At 40.1% G+C, this 21,963-nt stretch overlaps 2 protein-coding genes and 11 non-coding genes across 13 annotated transcripts; 6 read left to right on the top strand and 7 right to left on the bottom strand.

The window, feature by feature from the left end:
• The first annotated feature begins 3,784 nt into the window (after positions 1 to 3,784).
• Positions 3,785 to 3,903, top strand: LOC130658326 (5S ribosomal RNA). Its single transcript, XR_008985542.1, has one exon. It is a non-coding gene; the product is annotated as a 5S ribosomal RNA (ribosomal RNA).
• A 328-nt stretch (positions 3,904 to 4,231) lies between these two features.
• Positions 4,232 to 4,396, bottom strand: LOC130659489 (U1 spliceosomal RNA). Its single transcript, XR_008986694.1, has one exon. It is a non-coding gene; the product is annotated as a U1 spliceosomal RNA (small nuclear RNA).
• Positions 4,397 to 4,581: 185 nt separating this feature from the next.
• LOC130660543 (U2 spliceosomal RNA) lies at positions 4,582 to 4,773 on the bottom strand. Its single transcript, XR_008987740.1, has one exon. It is a non-coding gene; the product is annotated as a U2 spliceosomal RNA (small nuclear RNA).
• A 4,862-nt stretch (positions 4,774 to 9,635) lies between these two features.
• LOC130658314 (5S ribosomal RNA) lies at positions 9,636 to 9,754 on the top strand. The gene has a single exon (XR_008985530.1). It is a non-coding gene; the product is annotated as a 5S ribosomal RNA (ribosomal RNA).
• A 328-nt stretch (positions 9,755 to 10,082) lies between these two features.
• On the bottom strand, positions 10,083 to 10,247 carry LOC130659487 (U1 spliceosomal RNA). The gene has a single exon (XR_008986692.1). It is a non-coding gene; the product is annotated as a U1 spliceosomal RNA (small nuclear RNA).
• A 39-nt stretch (positions 10,248 to 10,286) lies between these two features.
• LOC130657146 (histone H1-delta-like) lies at positions 10,287 to 12,253 on the top strand. Its single transcript, XM_057460111.1, has one exon. The coding sequence runs from the start codon at positions 11,599 to 11,601 to the stop codon at positions 12,148 to 12,150; it is 552 nt and encodes a 183-aa protein (XP_057316094.1). The 5' UTR covers positions 10,287 to 11,598; the 3' UTR covers positions 12,151 to 12,253.
• Positions 10,433 to 10,624, bottom strand: LOC130660541 (U2 spliceosomal RNA). Its single transcript, XR_008987739.1, has one exon. It is a non-coding gene; the product is annotated as a U2 spliceosomal RNA (small nuclear RNA).
• Positions 12,254 to 15,487: 3,234 nt separating the features above from the next.
• On the top strand, positions 15,488 to 15,606 carry LOC130658301 (5S ribosomal RNA). Its single transcript, XR_008985517.1, has one exon. It is a non-coding gene; the product is annotated as a 5S ribosomal RNA (ribosomal RNA).
• A 328-nt stretch (positions 15,607 to 15,934) lies between these two features.
• LOC130659486 (U1 spliceosomal RNA) lies at positions 15,935 to 16,099 on the bottom strand. Its single transcript, XR_008986691.1, has one exon. It is a non-coding gene; the product is annotated as a U1 spliceosomal RNA (small nuclear RNA).
• A 39-nt stretch (positions 16,100 to 16,138) lies between these two features.
• LOC130657143 (histone H1-delta-like) lies at positions 16,139 to 18,104 on the top strand. Its single transcript, XM_057460108.1, has one exon. It carries the CDS (start codon positions 17,451 to 17,453, stop codon positions 18,000 to 18,002), a length of 552 nt encoding a protein of 183 aa, XP_057316091.1. The 5' UTR covers positions 16,139 to 17,450; the 3' UTR covers positions 18,003 to 18,104.
• Positions 16,285 to 16,476, bottom strand: LOC130660540 (U2 spliceosomal RNA). Its single transcript, XR_008987738.1, has one exon. It is a non-coding gene; the product is annotated as a U2 spliceosomal RNA (small nuclear RNA).
• Positions 18,105 to 21,339: 3,235 nt separating the features above from the next.
• Positions 21,340 to 21,458, top strand: LOC130658289 (5S ribosomal RNA). The gene has a single exon (XR_008985505.1). It is a non-coding gene; the product is annotated as a 5S ribosomal RNA (ribosomal RNA).
• A 328-nt stretch (positions 21,459 to 21,786) lies between these two features.
• LOC130659485 (U1 spliceosomal RNA) lies at positions 21,787 to 21,951 on the bottom strand. Its single transcript, XR_008986690.1, has one exon. It is a non-coding gene; the product is annotated as a U1 spliceosomal RNA (small nuclear RNA).
• Positions 21,952 to 21,963: the final 12 nt, after the last annotated feature.

Genomic DNA, 21,963 nt, shown 5'->3' with positions numbered 1-21,963 from the left:
ATCGCTACCCTAAAGAACGCGGTGGTTCATCTCGCCAAGCTATTACAAAATATATTCATGCAAATTACAAAGTTGCTGAAAACTCAGATCATCATCTGAAAATGGCTCTTAAACGAGGAGTAACATCAGGCGATTTGATTCAAACTAAAGGCACTGGTGCTTCTGGATCATTCAAGCTAGGTCAGGTAAAAAAAGAAAAACCTAAGAAAAAGGCCGCAGCAAAAAAGCCAACGGCAAAGAAGCCTACTGCAAAGAAAAGTACACCAAAAAGAAGCCAGCAAAGAAGAGCACGCCAAAGAAAGCAGCAAAGAAGCCTGCCACAAAGAAAGCCTCGGCTAAGAAACCAGCAGCTAAGAAACCCACAAAGAAGCCTGTTGCTAAAAAACCTGCAGCAAAGAAGGTCAAAAAGACTCCCAAAAAGGCAGCAAAGAAGACCGCAAAAAAATAATTTGTGTGTATCTGGCTATTACATTAACAAACGGCTATTTTTATAGCCACACATTTACAAAAAAACATTATCTTGGTACAAAGTTAAACTTGTTTAAGTCACTTAAACAGTTAAAAAAGAGTAAATTTAAGATTAGATTCCCTAAGTTTAAGTATTTTCGTTTTTAAATTTCTTATTTTCTTGCTTTTACTTTTCTTGCCCTTCATATTTTTAACATTGTCAAACTTTATGTAGCATAAAATTTTTATGTAGCATAAAATTTAAACAGAAAGCAGGACAAAGTTTGATATAAAAAGCTAGCCGTAATATTTTTTATGGATGTGTGGCTATAAAAATAGCCGTTTTTTGTTTGGTAAGATGCTTAGGCACGTTCCCCACGAATTCTTCTTGCCAACTGGATGTCTTTAGGCATGATTGTAACTCGTTTTGCGTGAATGGCACACAAGTTAGTATCCTCGAACAAGCCAACAAGGTACGCTTCAGAAGCCTCTTGCAGAGCCATAACGGCTGTGCTCTGGAATCGCAGATCTGTTTTGAAGTCCTGAGCAATTTCTCGCACAAGACGCTGGAAAGGCAACTTGCGGATCAAGAGCTCGGTTGACTTCTGGTATCTTCTGATTTCTCTGAGAGCAACTGTACCAGGTCTGTAACGATGTGGTTTTTTCACTCCTCCAGTAGCTGGTGCGCTTTTCCTCGCAGCTTTAGTGGCGAGTTGTTTTCGTGGAGCCTTTCCTCCAGTAGATTTACGTGCAGTTTGCTTTGTACGAGCCATATTTTAAGAAGTCGATGTAGTACGGATACACAAGACGGTCTAAAATGCACTATCGCGCCAAAGTTTTATTTCTCATATTGATTGACAGCTAAGGTTCAAAACAAACCATTTGATTGGTGCTAAGAAAGTAATTTCTGATTGGCTGCATAATGACATTACGCTCATTACTTTAACATTTTTATAAAATCTGTGTTTTTTGGCTACGGGAAAACGGCTGTATCTTCTGATACACAAAAGCTTTTGACTTTTTTTTTTTTAGTAAGTAGCAGAAGGTTTGGCGAATTCCAACGATGCCAAATTTATTGCCTTACTGAAACATTAAGACCACGAATTTTTAAAAAAACTACAGTTTTACTTAAAAAAATGTACAAAATGTTCGGAACATTTTGTAATGACGCAACTCTATTGGTTAATTAGGGTGTTTCCACGAGCAGTAGGTAATTTTATGGCCTCTTTTTAAAGCTGTCTGAATTCTGTTAACTCAAACGTTGTTTTTGTACTCGTTCTGTACGCAACTATATCAATATGTCTGGACGCGGAAAAGGAGGTAAAGGATTGGGAAAAGGAGGTGCTAAACGTCACCGAAAAATTCTTCGTGATAACATTCAGGGAATCACAAAACCTGCTATTCGGCGTCTTGCTCGACGAGGTGGTGTCAAACGTATCTCTGGCCTTATCTATGAGGAAACCAGAGGTGTACTGAAGGTTTTCTTAGAGAATGTTATTCGTGATGCTGTAACCTACACAGAGCACGCTAAACGCAAGACCGTTACCGCTATGGATGTTGTTTATGCCTTAAAACGTCAAGGAAGAACTCTTTACGGATTCGGAGGTTAAGCGTTGTCATTGCTCAACAAAAACGGCTATTTTTATAGCCACAAATCTTTTAAAACATTACTTTGTGCACGCTTCCAAATTACACAATGTGTAAAGTCTTGTCACAGTTACATTTATTGCTATACGATACTATGTCATATATGACACAAAAAAAATTTAGAAATACTTTGTAGGGTTAATTTGCCTGGGAGTGTTTCCGTGAAAAGCTGGGTTAAGTTAAATGTAAGCAATAACATGGATCAATGTACTTGTCTTTTCTGCAAGTACAGCTAATAATACGTATGAAAAGTGAAGCTAATCCACACACACATGGGGAAGTATTTTAAATGTAGGCTAGTGTTCTTAAGCACATTATTTAGAAGTTTTATTAACTTCGGTTAACTTGTAGTGACGCCAAGTAAATGTTTTTTTTAAAGATGTGTGGTCTTAAAAAAGACCGTTTGTGTTTGGTAGACGTTGGTTTACTTGCTGCTTGTGTATTTTGTGACGGCTTTTGTTCCTTCACTGACTGCGTGTTTTGCAAGTTCTCCAGGCAAGAGAAGACGTACTGCGGTTTGAATTTCACGAGAAGAGATGGTCGACTTTTTGTTTTGAAGAGCCAAACGCGAAGCTTCGGAAGCAATGCGCTCAAAGATGTCGTTGACAAATGAGTTCATGATGCTCATAGCTTTGCTTGAAACTCCGACATCTGGGTGAACTTGTTTCAAAACATTGTAGATGTAAATAGCATAACTTTCCTTTCTCTTTCTCTTGCGTTTCTTTTCACCAGTTCCACCAATCTTTCCTCCTTTTTTGCCGGCTCTTTTTTCACCTTTCTTGGCTACTTTAGGTGCCTGTTTTCCTCCTTTAGCTGCTGCGTCAGACATGGTTAAAAATTTTTGCTACTTAACTTGTAAATAAGCATTAAACTGCAAGTCAAAACTTTTTGTTTATAAGTAAAAAAATCGGATCGAATTCGATCCGAAAACGCCGATACGCAATTTAATTGGTTAAAAAAAAATCTTTTGTTTAATACTTAATTATGATTGGTTAAAAAAACATGATTTCGATCCTATTTTTATGATGAAAAAACGAGTAAAGTTTATTTCGTTAACACTTACGTTAAATATTCGTACGTTTTTGTATTAACTTACAAATCAAATCGCAGTTATGTCTGGACGTGGAAAAGGTGGAAAAGCTAAGGCTAAAGCCAAGACAAGATCCTCAAGAGCTGGACTTCAATTTCCAGTCGGTAGAGTGCATAGATTCCTTCGTAGAGGGCACTATGCTAACCGAATTGGATCTGGAGCACCAGTTTACTTAGCAGCCGTCTTGGAATATTTATCTGCTGAGATATTGGAGTTGGCTGGTAACGCAGCAAGAGACAACAAAAAAGCTAGGATTATTCCAAGACATTTACAATTGGCTGTTCGTAATGATGAAGAATTAAACAAACTTTTGAGCGGTGTAACCATTGCAGCTGGTGGTGTTTTGCCAAACATTCAAGCTGTCTTACTCCCAAAGAAGAACGACAAAGGACAGAAGAAGTAAACCGCTACACTCAGAAAACAACGGCTATTTTTATAGCCACACATCTTTAAAAAAACATTGTTTTTTTCACAAAACTATAACCTTAAAGTCTAATAGATAATCCATGCATACGCCTTGTCCTAAGTAACTCAAAGAAATTAAATAAAAAAATTTGATCACAACGTCAAAATAAATTGCACGTATTTGCACCTACTAATGTCTACGGCCATACCACGATGAACACACCCGTTCTCGTCTGATCACGGAAGTTAAGCATCGTCGGGCCGGGATAGTACTTGGATGGGGGACCGCCTGGGAACTCCCGGTGTCGTAGGCTTTTCATTTTCATTTGCTGTGATATATTTCTTGTTATAACAATTAAGGAACGTGGCGGTTGTTGAAAGTGTTTCCTATGACATTTTCCTACGACATTTTCAGGTGATAGTACGAGAAAAAAGAGCTTTCAAATGCATACAAACTCGATCTATTGCCGATCATCCAATAACCCTGACGGAATGGCAAATAAAATAAAATTCCGCCGCCTTCCGAGGACTTATATCGCAATCACGTTTCGTAACAGCCAAGCGAGGTTTTACCTTAGCGTTTAAGTCACCACCGACATTTGGCCGCGCAACTTTTCTAAGCTCATTCATTTTGACTTAAGGAGGGGGCGAGCGCGGACGCAGGCCCCCACTACCAGAAATTGTACGGTCGAGTTACTGACGTTTGCAGTAATCGCAGAGGTCAGCCCAAGCGTAGTGCAATGCAAGAGCCTCACTCTGGAAGAAAACCCTCATTGATCAGTCTTTACTTCCCCGTCAGGTAAGTATGAGTTGGAACTGCACCGTAGCATGAGGGTACCCTTCAAAGTTTGTTAATGCTTGTGGCTTGAGTGTGTTATAAACTGCCGTGTCGCGGGGCATAGGCTGTATTCTCCCCCAGTGTACGCGTTTTGTTCCCGCCGTAGACTATGCAGAGTGCCGTCGGAAAGAGGACTGCTATTATTCTTTTATTGCTTATGTGGGCCGCCATCGGTAATAGTGCAACACCAAGGCAACCCGTGGTCACGGCGTGAATGAATCCACCTCCATGACCCAAGGCCAAAAATCAGATTAATATACTGACCATTCAGAGAATGGCCTACCAGATATTAAACTGATAAGAACAGATACTACACTTGATCTTAGCCATTAGGCCGAGAAGCGATAAAGAACAAGCGTTGCCATGATAGGCATCGTCCACACACCGTAACTGCTTGTGGAGCATGTCACGTTACTGTAAAGCTTACAACTGTCACCGCGTACGGATGGACGGCGACATAGTAAAAATCACGGCTGTTGATTTAGCCGTAGGATGGAGAGCGACTGTAGCGAGTGGATGGTAACTTACATGAATGCTAACAAAGGCGACGATACTAAGTGCGTGATATTACTTTCCAATATGTCTGCGTACATTCCGTTTATCAACGCATTACGCCAGAACGTGCGCGCGCGTTACACAGTAGACCATGCAGCCGAAATGCGACAGTGCGACCCTGCCAGGAGTCGAACCTGGAATCCCCTGATTCGTAGTCAGATGCCTTATCCATTGGGCCACAGGGCCATGCTTATGACTTCGCCCCATCGTCATTTTGGCTTGCGCATTCGTTTTACTTACGACAGAATTCTTCGTGTTTGTAGCCATGAAAGAAAGGGACTTCTGTGAGTGAATTTTTTTACTGTGGTCTAATAAAAAAGTCGAAACGCAGTGCCCAATATATGAATTGCTCCTAATAGCCGGAAACAGGCCGTGTCGATGATGTAGGCCGACATACGCAACGCAAACCAAAGAACGCTTTATGAAAATCCTAACACGAGCGCGGAAGAAGCCCAAATTAACAGACTAGATGTAATGCTGAAGACCTCAAACTCCAGCAGCTTCTCTTGCAGACTATTGCGTCGTACTACAAATAAAATTAACATGCTTTCGCATAGTCGCGGCACCCAAAACGGACATTATACGATGTACAGAAACACACATTTCTGTTTTCGCGCCAAATCAATTCCCGGGAGTGGTACTTTTACGTCCGCATACTTCGCACCGTCTTAAATTATATCTCATTTACACGGTAATGTTTAGTATACTTCTACTGTGATAACAAGCATCGTTTATCGTTGGATTGTTGTAAGAAAACATTAAAAATGAGTGAAGCAGCTTCTCCAAAGAAAATCGCACCCAAGAAGAAACCTGCTGCAAAGAAGACAGCTGATCACCCTAAATATGTGGACATGATCAAGGCTGCTATCGCTACCCTAAAGGAACGCGGTGGTTCATCTCGCCAAGCTATTACAAAATATATTCATGCAAATTACAAAGTTGCTGAAAACTCAGATCATCATCTGAAAATGGCTCTTAAACGAGGAGTAACATCAGGCGATTTGATTCAAACTAAAGGCACTGGTGCTTCTGGATCATTCAAGCTAGGTCAGGTAAAAAAAGAAAAACCTAAGAAAAAGGCCGCAGCAAAAAAGCCAACGGCAAAGAAGCCTACTGCAAAGAAAAGTACACCAAAAAAGAAGCCAGCAAAGAAGAGCACGCCAAAGAAAGCAGCAAAGAAGCCTGCCACAAAGAAAGCCTCGGCTAAGAAACCAGCAGCTAAGAAACCCACAAAGAAGCCTGTTGCTAAAAAACCTGCAGCAAAGAAGGTCAAAAAGACTCCCAAAAAGGCAGCAAAGAAGACCGCAAAAAAATAATTTGTGTGTATCTGGCTATTACATTAACAAACGGCTATTTTTATAGCCACACATTTACAAAAAAACATTATCTTGGTACAAAGTTAAACTTGTTTAAGTCACTTAAACAGTTAAAAAAGAGTAAATTTAAGATTAGATTCCCTAAGTTTAAGTATTTTCGTTTTTAAATTTCTTATTTTCTTGCTTTTACTTTTCTTGCCCTTCATATTTTTAACATTGTCAAACTTTATGTAGCATAAAATTTTTATGTAGCATAAAATTTAAACAGAAAGCAGGACAAAGTTTGATATAAAAAGCTAGCCGTAATATTTTTTATGGATGTGTGGCTATAAAAATAGCCGTTTTTTGTTTGGTAAGATGCTTAGGCACGTTCCCCACGAATTCTTCTTGCCAACTGGATGTCTTTAGGCATGATTGTAACTCGTTTTGCGTGAATGGCACACAAGTTAGTATCCTCGAACAAGCCAACAAGGTACGCTTCAGAAGCCTCTTGCAGAGCCATAACGGCTGTGCTCTGGAATCGCAGATCTGTTTTGAAGTCCTGAGCAATTTCTCGCACAAGACGCTGGAAAGGCAACTTGCGGATCAAGAGCTCGGTTGACTTCTGGTATCTTCTGATTTCTCTGAGAGCAACTGTACCAGGTCTGTAACGATGTGGTTTTTTCACTCCTCCAGTAGCTGGTGCGCTTTTCCTCGCAGCTTTAGTGGCGAGTTGTTTTCGTGGAGCCTTTCCTCCAGTAGATTTACGTGCAGTTTGCTTTGTACGAGCCATATTTTAAGAAGTCGATGTAGTACGGATACACAAGACGGTCTAAAATGCACTATCGCGCCAAAGTTTTATTTCTCATATTGATTGACAGCTAAGGTTCAAAACAAACCATTTGATTGGTGCTAAGAAAGTAATTTCTGATTGGCTGCATAATGACATTACGCTCATTACTTTAACATTTTTATAAAATCTGTGTTTTTTGGCTACGGGAAAACGGCTGTATCTTCTGATACACAAAAGCTTTTGACTTTTTTTTTTTTTAGTAAGTAGCAGAAGGTTTGGCGAATTCCAACGATGCCAAATTTATTGCCTTACTGAAACATTAAGACCACGAATTTTTAAAAAAACTACAGTTTTACTTAAAAAAATGTACAAAATGTTCGGAACATTTTGTAATGACGCAACTCTATTGGTTAATTAGGGTGTTTCCACGAGCAGTAGGTAATTTTATGGCCTCTTTTTAAAGCTGTCTGAATTCTGTTAACTCAAACGTTGTTTTTGTACTCGTTCTGTACGCAACTATATCAATATGTCTGGACGCGGAAAAGGAGGTAAAGGATTGGGAAAAGGAGGTGCTAAACGTCACCGAAAAATTCTTCGTGATAACATTCAGGGAATCACAAAACCTGCTATTCGGCGTCTTGCTCGACGAGGTGGTGTCAAACGTATCTCTGGCCTTATCTATGAGGAAACCAGAGGTGTACTGAAGGTTTTCTTAGAGAATGTTATTCGTGATGCTGTAACCTACACAGAGCACGCTAAACGCAAGACCGTTACCGCTATGGATGTTGTTTATGCCTTAAAACGTCAAGGAAGAACTCTTTACGGATTCGGAGGTTAAGCGTTGTCATTGCTCAACAAAAACGGCTATTTTTATAGCCACAAATCTTTTAAAACATTACTTTGTGCACGCTTCCAAATTACACAATGTGTAAAGTCTTGTCACAGTTACATTTATTGCTATACGATACTATGTCATATATGACACAAAAAAAATTTAGAAATACTTTGTAGGGTTAATTTGCCTGGGAGTGTTTCCGTGAAAAGCTGGGTTAAGTTAAATGTAAGCAATAACATGGATCAATGTACTTGTCTTTTCTGCAAGTACAGCTAATAATACGTATGAAAAGTGAAGCTAATCCACACACACATGGGGAAGTATTTTAAATGTAGGCTAGTGTTCTTAAGCACATTATTTAGAAGTTTTATTAACTTCGGTTAACTTGTAGTGACGCCAAGTAAATGTTTTTTTAAAGATGTGTGGTCTTAAAAAAGACCGTTTGTGTTTGGTAGACGTTGGTTTACTTGCTGCTTGTGTATTTTGTGACGGCTTTTGTTCCTTCACTGACTGCGTGTTTTGCAAGTTCTCCAGGCAAGAGAAGACGTACTGCGGTTTGAATTTCACGAGAAGAGATGGTCGACTTTTTGTTTTGAAGAGCCAAACGCGAAGCTTCGGAAGCAATGCGCTCAAAGATGTCGTTGACAAATGAGTTCATGATGCTCATAGCTTTGCTTGAAACTCCGACATCTGGGTGAACTTGTTTCAAAACATTGTAGATGTAAATAGCATAACTTTCCTTTCTCTTTCTCTTGCGTTTCTTTTCACCAGTTCCACCAATCTTTCCTCCTTTTTTGCCGGCTCTTTTTTCACCTTTCTTGGCTACTTTAGGTGCCTGTTTTCCTCCTTTAGCTGCTGCGTCAGACATGGTTAAAAATTTTTGCTACTTAACTTGTAAATAAGCATTAAACTGCAAGTCAAAACTTTTTGTTTATAAGTAAAAAAATCGGATCGAATTCGATCCGAAAACGCCGATACGCAATTTAATTGGTTAAAAAAAAAATCTTTTGTTTAATACTTAATTATGATTGGTTAAAAAAACATGATTTCGATCCTATTTTTATGATGAAAAAACGAGTAAAGTTTATTTCGTTAACACTTACGTTAAATATTCGTACGTTTTTGTATTAACTTACAAATCAAATCGCAGTTATGTCTGGACGTGGAAAAGGTGGAAAAGCTAAGGCTAAAGCCAAGACAAGATCCTCAAGAGCTGGACTTCAATTTCCAGTCGGTAGAGTGCATAGATTCCTTCGTAGAGGGCACTATGCTAACCGAATTGGATCTGGAGCACCAGTTTACTTAGCAGCCGTCTTGGAATATTTATCTGCTGAGATATTGGAGTTGGCTGGTAACGCAGCAAGAGACAACAAAAAAGCTAGGATTATTCCAAGACATTTACAATTGGCTGTTCGTAATGATGAAGAATTAAACAAACTTTTGAGCGGTGTAACCATTGCAGCTGGTGGTGTTTTGCCAAACATTCAAGCTGTCTTACTCCCAAAGAAGAACGACAAAGGACAGAAGAAGTAAACCGCTACACTCAGAAAACAACGGCTATTTTTATAGCCACACATCTTTAAAAAAACATTGTTTTTTTCACAAAACTATAACCTTAAAGTCTAATAGATAATCCATGCATACGCCTTGTCCTAAGTAACTCAAAGAAATTAAATAAAAAAATTTGATCACAACGTCAAAATAAATTGCACGTATTTGCACCTACTAATGTCTACGGCCATACCACGATGAACACACCCGTTCTCGTCTGATCACGGAAGTTAAGCATCGTCGGGCCGGGATAGTACTTGGATGGGGGACCGCCTGGGAACTCCCGGTGTCGTAGGCTTTTCATTTTCATTTGCTGTGATATATTTCTTGTTATAACAATTAAGGAACGTGGCGGTTGTTGAAAGTGTTTCCTATGACATTTTCCTACGACATTTTCAGGTGATAGTACGAGAAAAAAGAGCTTTCAAATGCATACAAACTCGATCTATTGCCGATCATCCAATAACCCTGACGGAATGGCAAATAAAATAAAATTCCGCCGCCTTCCGAGGACTTATATCGCAATCACGTTTCGTAACAGCCAAGCGAGGTTTTACCTTAGCGTTTAAGTCACCACCGACATTTGGCCGCGCAACTTTTCTAAGCTCATTCATTTTGACTTAAGGAGGGGGCGAGCGCGGACGCAGGCCCCCACTACCAGAAATTGTACGGTCGAGTTACTGACGTTTGCAGTAATCGCAGAGGTCAGCCCAAGCGTAGTGCAATGCAAGAGCCTCACTCTGGAAGAAAACCCTCATTGATCAGTCTTTACTTCCCCGTCAGGTAAGTATGAGTTGGAACTGCACCGTAGCATGAGGGTACCCTTCAAAGTTTGTTAATGCTTGTGGCTTGAGTGTGTTATAAACTGCCGTGTCGCGGGGCATAGGCTGTATTCTCCCCCAGTGTACGCGTTTTGTTCCCGCCGTAGACTATGCAGAGTGCCGTCGGAAAGAGGACTGCTATTATTCTTTTATTGCTTATGTGGGCCGCCATCGGTAATAGTGCAACACCAAGGCAACCCGTGGTCACGGCGTGAATGAATCCACCTCCATGACCCAAGGCCAAAAATCAGATTAATATACTGACCATTCAGAGAATGGCCTACCAGATATTAAACTGATAAGAACAGATACTACACTTGATCTTAGCCATTAGGCCGAGAAGCGATAAAGAACAAGCGTTGCCATGATAGGCATCGTCCACACACCGTAACTGCTTGTGGAGCATGTCACGTTACTGTAAAGCTTACAACTGTCACCGCGTACGGATGGACGGCGACATAGTAAAAATCACGGCTGTTGATTTAGCCGTAGGATGGAGAGCGACTGTAGCGAGTGGATGGTAACTTACATGAATGCTAACAAAGGCGACGATACTAAGTGCGTGATATTACTTTCCAATATGTCTGCGTACATTCCGTTTATCAACGCATTACGCCAGAACGTGCGCGCGCGTTACACAGTAGACCATGCAGCCGAAATGCGACAGTGCGACCCTGCCAGGAGTCGAACCTGGAATCCCCTGATTCGTAGTCAGATGCCTTATCCATTGGGCCACAGGGCCATGCTTATGACTTCGCCCCATCGTCATTTTGGCTTGCGCATTCGTTTTACTTACGACAGAATTCTTCGTGTTTGTAGCCATGAAAGAAAGGGACTTCTGTGAGTGAATTTTTTTACTGTGGTCTAATAAAAAAGTCGAAACGCAGTGCCCAATATATGAATTGCTCCTAATAGCCGGAAACAGGCCGTGTCGATGATGTAGGCCGACATACGCAACGCAAACCAAAGAACGCTTTATGAAAATCCTAACACGAGCGCGGAAGAAGCCCAAATTAACAGACTAGATGTAATGCTGAAGACCTCAAACTCCAGCAGCTTCTCTTGCAGACTATTGCGTCGTACTACAAATAAAAATTAACATGCTTTCGCATAGTCGCGGCACCCAAAACGGACATTATACGATGTACAGAAACACACATTTCTGTTTTCGCGCCAAATCAATTCCCGGGAGTGGTACTTTTACGTCCGCATACTTCGCACCGTCTTAAATTATATCTCATTTACACGGTAATGTTTAGTATACTTCTACTGTGATAACAAGCATCGTTTATCGTTGGATTGTTGTAAGAAAACATTAAAAATGAGTGAAGCAGCTTCTCCAAAGAAAATCGCACCCAAGAAGAAACCTGCTGCAAAGAAGACAGCTGATCACCCTAAATATGTGGACATGATCAAGGCTGCTATCGCTACCCTAAAGGAACGCGGTGGTTCATCTCGCCAAGCTATTACAAAATATATTCATGCAAATTACAAAGTTGCTGAAAACTCAGATCATCATCTGAAAATGGCTCTTAAACGAGGAGTAACATCAGGCGATTTGATTCAAACTAAAGGCACTGGTGCTTCTGGATCATTCAAGCTAGGTCAGGTAAAAAAAGAAAAACCTAAGAAAAAGGCCGCAGCAAAAAAGCCAACGGCAAAGAAGCCTACTGCAAAGAAAAGTACACCAAAAAAGAAGCCAGCAAAGAAGAGCACGCCAAAGAAAGCAGCAAAGAAGCCTGCCACAAAGAAAGCCTCGGCTAAGAAACCAGCAGCTAAGAAACCCACAAAGAAGCCTGTTGCTAAAAAACCTGCAGCAAAGAAGGTCAAAAAGACTCCCAAAAAGGCAGCAAAGAAGACCGCAAAAAAATAATTTGTGTGTATCTGGCTATTACATTAACAAACGGCTATTTTTATAGCCACACATTTACAAAAAAACATTATCTTGGTACAAAGTTAAACTTGTTTAAGTCACTTAAACAGTTAAAAAAGAGTAAATTTAAGATTAGATTCCCTAAGTTTAAGTATTTTCGTTTTTAAATTTCTTATTTTCTTGCTTTTACTTTTCTTGCCCTTCATATTTTTAACATTGTCAAACTTTATGTAGCATAAAATTTTTATGTAGCATAAAATTTAAACAGAAAGCAGGACAAAGTTTGATATAAAAAGCTAGCCGTAATATTTTTTATGGATGTGTGGCTATAAAAATAGCCGTTTTTTGTTTGGTAAGATGCTTAGGCACGTTCCCCACGAATTCTTCTTGCCAACTGGATGTCTTTAGGCATGATTGTAACTCGTTTTGCGTGAATGGCACACAAGTTAGTATCCTCGAACAAGCCAACAAGGTACGCTTCAGAAGCCTCTTGCAGAGCCATAACGGCTGTGCTCTGGAATCGCAGATCTGTTTTGAAGTCCTGAGCAATTTCTCGCACAAGACGCTGGAAAGGCAACTTGCGGATCAAGAGCTCGGTTGACTTCTGGTATCTTCTGATTTCTCTGAGAGCAACTGTACCAGGTCTGTAACGATGTGGTTTTTTCACTCCTCCAGTAGCTGGTGCGCTTTTCCTCGCAGCTTTAGTGGCGAGTTGTTTTCGTGGAGCCTTTCCTCCAGTAGATTTACGTGCAGTTTGCTTTGTACGAGCCATATTTTAAGAAGTCGATGTAGTACGGATACACAAGACGGTCTAAAATGCACTATCGCGCCAAAGTTTTATTTCTCATATTGATTGACAGCTAAGGTTCAAAACAAACCATTTGATTGGTGCTAAGAAAGTAATTTCTGATTGGCTGCATAATGACATTACGCTCATTACTTTAACATTTTTATAAAATCTGTGTTTTTTGGCTACGGGAAAACGGCTGTATCTTCTGATACACAAAAGCTTTTGACTTTTTTTTTTTTTAGTAAGTAGCAGAAGGTTTGGCGAATTCCAACGATGCCAAATTTATTGCCTTACTGAAACATTAAGACCACGAATTTTTAAAAAAACTACAGTTTTACTTAAAAAAATGTACAAAATGTTCGGAACATTTTGTAATGACGCAACTCTATTGGTTAATTAGGGTGTTTCCACGAGCAGTAGGTAATTTTATGGCCTCTTTTTAAAGCTGTCTGAATTCTGTTAACTCAAACGTTGTTTTTGTACTCGTTCTGTACGCAACTATATCAATATGTCTGGACGCGGAAAAGGAGGTAAAGGATTGGGAAAAGGAGGTGCTAAACGTCACCGAAAAATTCTTCGTGATAACATTCAGGGAATCACAAAACCTGCTATTCGGCGTCTTGCTCGACGAGGTGGTGTCAAACGTATCTCTGGCCTTATCTATGAGGAAACCAGAGGTGTACTGAAGGTTTTCTTAGAGAATGTTATTCGTGATGCTGTAACCTACACAGAGCACGCTAAACGCAAGACCGTTACCGCTATGGATGTTGTTTATGCCTTAAAACGTCAAGGAAGAACTCTTTACGGATTCGGAGGTTAAGCGTTGTCATTGCTCAACAAAAACGGCTATTTTTATAGCCACAAATCTTTTAAAACATTACTTTGTGCACGCTTCCAAATTACACAATGTGTAAAGTCTTGTCACAGTTACATTTATTGCTATACGATACTATGTCATATATGACACAAAAAAAATTTAGAAATACTTTGTAGGGTTAATTTGCCTGGGAGTGTTTCCGTGAAAAGCTGGGTTAAGTTAAATGTAAGCAATAACATGGATCAATGTACTTGTCTTTTCTGCAAGTACAGCTAATAATACGTATGAAAAGTGAAGCTAATCCACACACACATGGGGAAGTATTTTAAATGTAGGCTAGTGTTCTTAAGCACATTATTTAGAAGTTTTATTAACTTCGGTTAACTTGTAGTGACGCCAAGTAAATGTTTTTTTAAAGATGTGTGGTCTTAAAAAAGACCGTTTGTGTTTGGTAGACGTTGGTTTACTTGCTGCTTGTGTATTTTGTGACGGCTTTTGTTCCTTCACTGACTGCGTGTTTTGCAAGTTCTCCAGGCAAGAGAAGACGTACTGCGGTTTGAATTTCACGAGAAGAGATGGTCGACTTTTTGTTTTGAAGAGCCAAACGCGAAGCTTCGGAAGCAATGCGCTCAAAGATGTCGTTGACAAATGAGTTCATGATGCTCATAGCTTTGCTTGAAACTCCGACATCTGGGTGAACTTGTTTCAAAACATTGTAGATGTAAATAGCATAACTTTCCTTTCTCTTTCTCTTGCGTTTCTTTTCACCAGTTCCACCAATCTTTCCTCCTTTTTTGCCGGCTCTTTTTTCACCTTTCTTGGCTACTTTAGGTGCCTGTTTTCCTCCTTTAGCTGCTGCGTCAGACATGGTTAAAAATTTTTGCTACTTAACTTGTAAATAAGCATTAAACTGCAAGTCAAAACTTTTTGTTTATAAGTAAAAAAATCGGATCGAATTCGATCCGAAAACGCCGATACGCAATTTAATTGGTTAAAAAAAAAATCTTTTGTTTAATACTTAATTATGATTGGTTAAAAAAACATGATTTCGATCCTATTTTTATGATGAAAAAACGAGTAAAGTTTATTTCGTTAACACTTACGTTAAATATTCGTACGTTTTTGTATTAACTTACAAATCAAATCGCAGTTATGTCTGGACGTGGAAAAGGTGGAAAAGCTAAGGCTAAAGCCAAGACAAGATCCTCAAGAGCTGGACTTCAATTTCCAGTCGGTAGAGTGCATAGATTCCTTCGTAGAGGGCACTATGCTAACCGAATTGGATCTGGAGCACCAGTTTACTTAGCAGCCGTCTTGGAATATTTATCTGCTGAGATATTGGAGTTGGCTGGTAACGCAGCAAGAGACAACAAAAAAGCTAGGATTATTCCAAGACATTTACAATTGGCTGTTCGTAATGATGAAGAATTAAACAAACTTTTGAGCGGTGTAACCATTGCAGCTGGTGGTGTTTTGCCAAACATTCAAGCTGTCTTACTCCCAAAGAAGAACGACAAAGGACAGAAGAAGTAAACCGCTACACTCAGAAAACAACGGCTATTTTTATAGCCACACATCTTTAAAAAAACATTGTTTTTTTCACAAAACTATAACCTTAAAGTCTAATAGATAATCCATGCATACGCCTTGTCCTAAGTAACTCAAAGAAATTAAATAAAAAAATTTGATCACAACGTCAAAATAAATTGCACGTATTTGCACCTACTAATGTCTACGGCCATACCACGATGAACACACCCGTTCTCGTCTGATCACGGAAGTTAAGCATCGTCGGGCCGGGATAGTACTTGGATGGGGGACCGCCTGGGAACTCCCGGTGTCGTAGGCTTTTCATTTTCATTTGCTGTGATATATTTCTTGTTATAACAATTAAGGAACGTGGCGGTTGTTGAAAGTGTTTCCTATGACATTTTCCTACGACATTTTCAGGTGATAGTACGAGAAAAAAGAGCTTTCAAATGCATACAAACTCGATCTATTGCCGATCATCCAATAACCCTGACGGAATGGCAAATAAAATAAAATTCCGCCGCCTTCCGAGGACTTATATCGCAATCACGTTTCGTAACAGCCAAGCGAGGTTTTACCTTAGCGTTTAAGTCACCACCGACATTTGGCCGCGCAACTTTTCTAAGCTCATTCATTTTGACTTAAGGAGGGGGCGAGCGCGGACGCAGGCCCCCACTACCAGAAATTGTACGGTCGAGTTACTGACGTTTGCAGTAATCGCAGAGGTCAGCCCAAGCGTAGTGCAATGCAAGAGCCTCACTCTGGAAGAAAACCCTCATTGATCAGTCTTTACTTCCCCGTCAGGTAAGTATGAGTTGGAACTGCACCGTAGCATGAGGGTACCCTTCAAAGTTTGTTAATGCTTGTGGCTTGAGTGTGTTATAAACTGCCGTGTCGCGGGGCATAGGCTGTATTCTCCCCCAGTGTACGCGTTTTGTTCCCGCCGTAGACTATGCAGAGTGCCGTCGGAAAGAGGACTGCTATTATTCTTTTATTGCTTATGTGGGCCGCCATCGGTAATAGTGCAACACCAAGGCAACCCGTGGTCACGGCGTGAATGAATCCACCTCCATGACCCAAGGCCAAAAATCAGATTAATATACTGACCATTCAGAGAATGGCCTACCAGATATTAAACTGATAAGAACAGATACTACACTTGATCTTAGCCATTAGGCCGAGAAGCGATAAAGAACAAGCGTTGCCATGATAGGCATCGTCCACACACCGTAACTGCTTGTGGAGCATGTCACGTTACTGTAAAGCTTACAACTGTCACCGCGTACGGATGGACGGCGACATAGTAAAAATCACGGCTGTTGATTTAGCCGTAGGATGGAGAGCGACTGTAGCGAGTGGATGGTAACTTACATGAATGCTAACAAAGGCGACGATACTAAGTGCGTGATATTACTTTCCAATATGTCTGCGTACATTCCGTTTATCAACGCATTACGCCAGAACGTGCGCGCGCGTTACACAGTAGACCATGCAGCCGAAATGCGACAGTGCGACCCTGCCAGGAGTCGAACCTGGAATCCCCTGATTCGTAGTCAGATGCCTTATCCATTGGGCCACAGGGCCATGCTTATGACTTCGCCCCATCGTCATTTTGGCTTGCGCATTCGTTTTACTTACGACAGAATTCTTCGTGTTTGTAGCCATGAAAGAAAGGGACTTCTGTGAGTGAATTTTTTTACTGTGGTCTAATAAAAAAGTCGAAACGCAGTGCCCAATATATGAATTGCTCCTAATAGCCGGAAACAGGCCGTGTCGATGATGTAGGCCGACATACGCAACGCAAACCAAAGAACGCTTTATGAAAATCCTAACACGAGCGCGGAAGAAGCCCAAATTAACAGACTAGATGTAATGCTGAAGACCTCAAACTCCAGCAGCTTCTCTTGCAGACTATTGCGTCGTACTACAAATAAAAATTAACATGCTTTCGCATAGTCGCGGCACCCAAAACGGACATTATACGATGTACAGAAACACACATTTCTGTTTTCGCGCCAAATCAATTCCCGGGAGTGGTACTTTTACGTCCGCATACTTCGCACCGTCTTAAATTATATCTCATTTACACGGTAATGTTTAGTATACTTCTACTGTGATAACAAGCATCGTTTATCGTTGGATTGTTGTAAGAAAACATTAAAAATGAGTGAAGCAGCTTCTCCAAAGAAAATCGCACCCAAGAAGAAACCTGCTGCAAAGAAGACAGCTGATCACCCTAAATATGTGGACATGATCAAGGCTGCTATCGCTACCCTAAAGGAACGCGGTGGTTCATCTCGCCAAGCTATTACAAAATATATTCATGCAAATTACAAAGTTGCTGAAAACTCAGATCATCATCTGAAAATGGCTCTTAAACGAGGAGTAACATCAGGCGATTTGATTCAAACTAAAGGCACTGGTGCTTCTGGATCATTCAAGCTAGGTCAGGTAAAAAAAGAAAAACCTAAGAAAAAGGCCGCAGCAAAAAAGCCAACGGCAAAGAAGCCTACTGCAAAGAAAAGTACACCAAAAAAGAAGCCAGCAAAGAAGAGCACGCCAAAGAAAGCAGCAAAGAAGCCTGCCACAAAGAAAGCCTCGGCTAAGAAACCAGCAGCTAAGAAACCCACAAAGAAGCCTGTTGCTAAAAAACCTGCAGCAAAGAAGGTCAAAAAGACTCCCAAAAAGGCAGCAAAGAAGACCGCAAAAAAATAATTTGTGTGTATCTGGCTATTACATTAACAAACGGCTATTTTTATAGCCACACATTTACAAAAAAACATTATCTTGGTACAAAGTTAAACTTGTTTAAGTCACTTAAACAGTTAAAAAAGAGTAAATTTAAGATTAGATTCCCTAAGTTTAAGTATTTTCGTTTTTAAATTTCTTATTTTCTTGCTTTTACTTTTCTTGCCCTTCATATTTTTAACATTGTCAAACTTTATGTAGCATAAAATTTTTATGTAGCATAAAATTTAAACAGAAAGCAGGACAAAGTTTGATATAAAAAGCTAGCCGTAATATTTTTTATGGATGTGTGGCTATAAAAATAGCCGTTTTTTGTTTGGTAAGATGCTTAGGCACGTTCCCCACGAATTCTTCTTGCCAACTGGATGTCTTTAGGCATGATTGTAACTCGTTTTGCGTGAATGGCACACAAGTTAGTATCCTCGAACAAGCCAACAAGGTACGCTTCAGAAGCCTCTTGCAGAGCCATAACGGCTGTGCTCTGGAATCGCAGATCTGTTTTGAAGTCCTGAGCAATTTCTCGCACAAGACGCTGGAAAGGCAACTTGCGGATCAAGAGCTCGGTTGACTTCTGGTATCTTCTGATTTCTCTGAGAGCAACTGTACCAGGTCTGTAACGATGTGGTTTTTTCACTCCTCCAGTAGCTGGTGCGCTTTTCCTCGCAGCTTTAGTGGCGAGTTGTTTTCGTGGAGCCTTTCCTCCAGTAGATTTACGTGCAGTTTGCTTTGTACGAGCCATATTTTAAGAAGTCGATGTAGTACGGATACACAAGACGGTCTAAAATGCACTATCGCGCCAAAGTTTTATTTCTCATATTGATTGACAGCTAAGGTTCAAAACAAACCATTTGATTGGTGCTAAGAAAGTAATTTCTGATTGGCTGCATAATGACATTACGCTCATTACTTTAACATTTTTATAAAATCTGTGTTTTTTGGCTACGGGAAAACGGCTGTATCTTCTGATACACAAAAGCTTTTGACTTTTTTTTTTTTTAGTAAGTAGCAGAAGGTTTGGCGAATTCCAACGATGCCAAATTTATTGCCTTACTGAAACATTAAGACCACGAATTTTTAAAAAAACTACAGTTTTACTTAAAAAAATGTACAAAATGTTCGGAACATTTTGTAATGACGCAACTCTATTGGTTAATTAGGGTGTTTCCACGAGCAGTAGGTAATTTTATGGCCTCTTTTTAAAGCTGTCTGAATTCTGTTAACTCAAACGTTGTTTTTGTACTCGTTCTGTACGCAACTATATCAATATGTCTGGACGCGGAAAAGGAGGTAAAGGATTGGGAAAAGGAGGTGCTAAACGTCACCGAAAAATTCTTCGTGATAACATTCAGGGAATCACAAAACCTGCTATTCGGCGTCTTGCTCGACGAGGTGGTGTCAAACGTATCTCTGGCCTTATCTATGAGGAAACCAGAGGTGTACTGAAGGTTTTCTTAGAGAATGTTATTCGTGATGCTGTAACCTACACAGAGCACGCTAAACGCAAGACCGTTACCGCTATGGATGTTGTTTATGCCTTAAAACGTCAAGGAAGAACTCTTTACGGATTCGGAGGTTAAGCGTTGTCATTGCTCAACAAAAACGGCTATTTTTATAGCCACAAATCTTTTAAAACATTACTTTGTGCACGCTTCCAAATTACACAATGTGTAAAGTCTTGTCACAGTTACATTTATTGCTATACGATACTATGTCATATATGACACAAAAAAAATTTAGAAATACTTTGTAGGGTTAATTTGCCTGGGAGTGTTTCCGTGAAAAGCTGGGTTAAGTTAAATGTAAGCAATAACATGGATCAATGTACTTGTCTTTTCTGCAAGTACAGCTAATAATACGTATGAAAAGTGAAGCTAATCCACACACACATGGGGAAGTATTTTAAATGTAGGCTAGTGTTCTTAAGCACATTATTTAGAAGTTTTATTAACTTCGGTTAACTTGTAGTGACGCCAAGTAAATGTTTTTTTAAAGATGTGTGGTCTTAAAAAAGACCGTTTGTGTTTGGTAGACGTTGGTTTACTTGCTGCTTGTGTATTTTGTGACGGCTTTTGTTCCTTCACTGACTGCGTGTTTTGCAAGTTCTCCAGGCAAGAGAAGACGTACTGCGGTTTGAATTTCACGAGAAGAGATGGTCGACTTTTTGTTTTGAAGAGCCAAACGCGAAGCTTCGGAAGCAATGCGCTCAAAGATGTCGTTGACAAATGAGTTCATGATGCTCATAGCTTTGCTTGAAACTCCGACATCTGGGTGAACTTGTTTCAAAACATTGTAGATGTAAATAGCATAACTTTCCTTTCTCTTTCTCTCGCGTTTCTTTTCACCAGTTCCACCAATCTTTCCTCCTTTTTTGCCGGCTCTTTTTTCACCTTTCTTGGCTACTTTAGGTGCCTGTTTTCCTCCTTTAGCTGCTGCGTCAGACATGGTTAAAAATTTTTGCTACTTAACTTGTAAATAAGCATTAAACTGCAAGTCAAAACTTTTTGTTTATAAGTAAAAAAATCGGATCGAATTCGATCCGAAAACGCCGATACGCAATTTAATTGGTTAAAAAAAAAATCTTTTGTTTAATACTTAATTATGATTGGTTAAAAAAACATGATTTCGATCCTATTTTTATGATGAAAAAACGAGTAAAGTTTATTTCGTTAACACTTACGTTAAATATTCGTACGTTTTTGTATTAACTTACAAATCAAATCGCAGTTATGTCTGGACGTGGAAAAGGTGGAAAAGCTAAGGCTAAAGCCAAGACAAGATCCTCAAGAGCTGGACTTCAATTTCCAGTCGGTAGAGTGCATAGATTCCTTCGTAGAGGGCACTATGCTAACCGAATTGGATCTGGAGCACCAGTTTACTTAGCAGCCGTCTTGGAATATTTATCTGCTGAGATATTGGAGTTGGCTGGTAACGCAGCAAGAGACAACAAAAAAGCTAGGATTATTCCAAGACATTTACAATTGGCTGTTCGTAATGATGAAGAATTAAACAAACTTTTGAGCGGTGTAACCATTGCAGCTGGTGGTGTTTTGCCAAACATTCAAGCTGTCTTACTCCCAAAGAAGAACGACAAAGGACAGAAGAAGTAAACCGCTACACTCAGAAAACAACGGCTATTTTTATAGCCACACATCTTTAAAAAAACATTGTTTTTTTCACAAAACTATAACCTTAAAGTCTAATAGATAATCCATGCATACGCCTTGTCCTAAGTAACTCAAAGAAATTAAATAAAAAAATTTGATCACAACGTCAAAATAAATTGCACGTATTTGCACCTACTAATGTCTACGGCCATACCACGATGAACACACCCGTTCTCGTCTGATCACGGAAGTTAAGCATCGTCGGGCCGGGATAGTACTTGGATGGGGGACCGCCTGGGAACTCCCGGTGTCGTAGGCTTTTCATTTTCATTTGCTGTGATATATTTCTTGTTATAACAATTAAGGAACGTGGCGGTTGTTGAAAGTGTTTCCTATGACATTTTCCTACGACATTTTCAGGTGATAGTACGAGAAAAAAGAGCTTTCAAATGCATACAAACTCGATCTATTGCCGATCATCCAATAACCCTGACGGAATGGCAAATAAAATAAAATTCCGCCGCCTTCCGAGGACTTATATCGCAATCACGTTTCGTAACAGCCAAGCGAGGTTTTACCTTAGCGTTTAAGTCACCACCGACATTTGGCCGCGCAACTTTTCTAAGCTCATTCATTTTGACTTAAGGAGGGGGCGAGCGCGGACGCAGGCCCCCACTACCAGAAATTGTACGGTCGAGTTACTGACGTTTGCAGTAATCGCAGAGGTCAGCCCAAGCGTAGTGCAATGCAAGAGCCTCACTCTGGAAGAAAACCCTCATTGATCAGTCTTTACTTCCCCGTCAGGTAAGTATGAGTTGGAACTG

Source organism: Hydractinia symbiolongicarpus, chromosome 9 (assembly GCF_029227915.1).
Source record: "Hydractinia symbiolongicarpus strain clone_291-10 chromosome 9, HSymV2.1, whole genome shotgun sequence".
Classification (NCBI taxonomy): domain Eukaryota; kingdom Metazoa; phylum Cnidaria; class Hydrozoa; order Anthoathecata; family Hydractiniidae; genus Hydractinia; species Hydractinia symbiolongicarpus.
Note: the sequence above shows the minus strand (reverse complement) of the source record. Positions and strands in the feature narration are given on the sequence as shown.

Coding starts and splice junctions, on each gene's coding strand:
- LOC130657146 (XM_057460111.1), top strand. CDS start 11,599: ATGAGTGAAGCAGCTTCTCCAAAGAAAATCGCACCCAAGAAGAAACCT.
- LOC130657143 (XM_057460108.1), top strand. CDS start 17,451: ATGAGTGAAGCAGCTTCTCCAAAGAAAATCGCACCCAAGAAGAAACCT.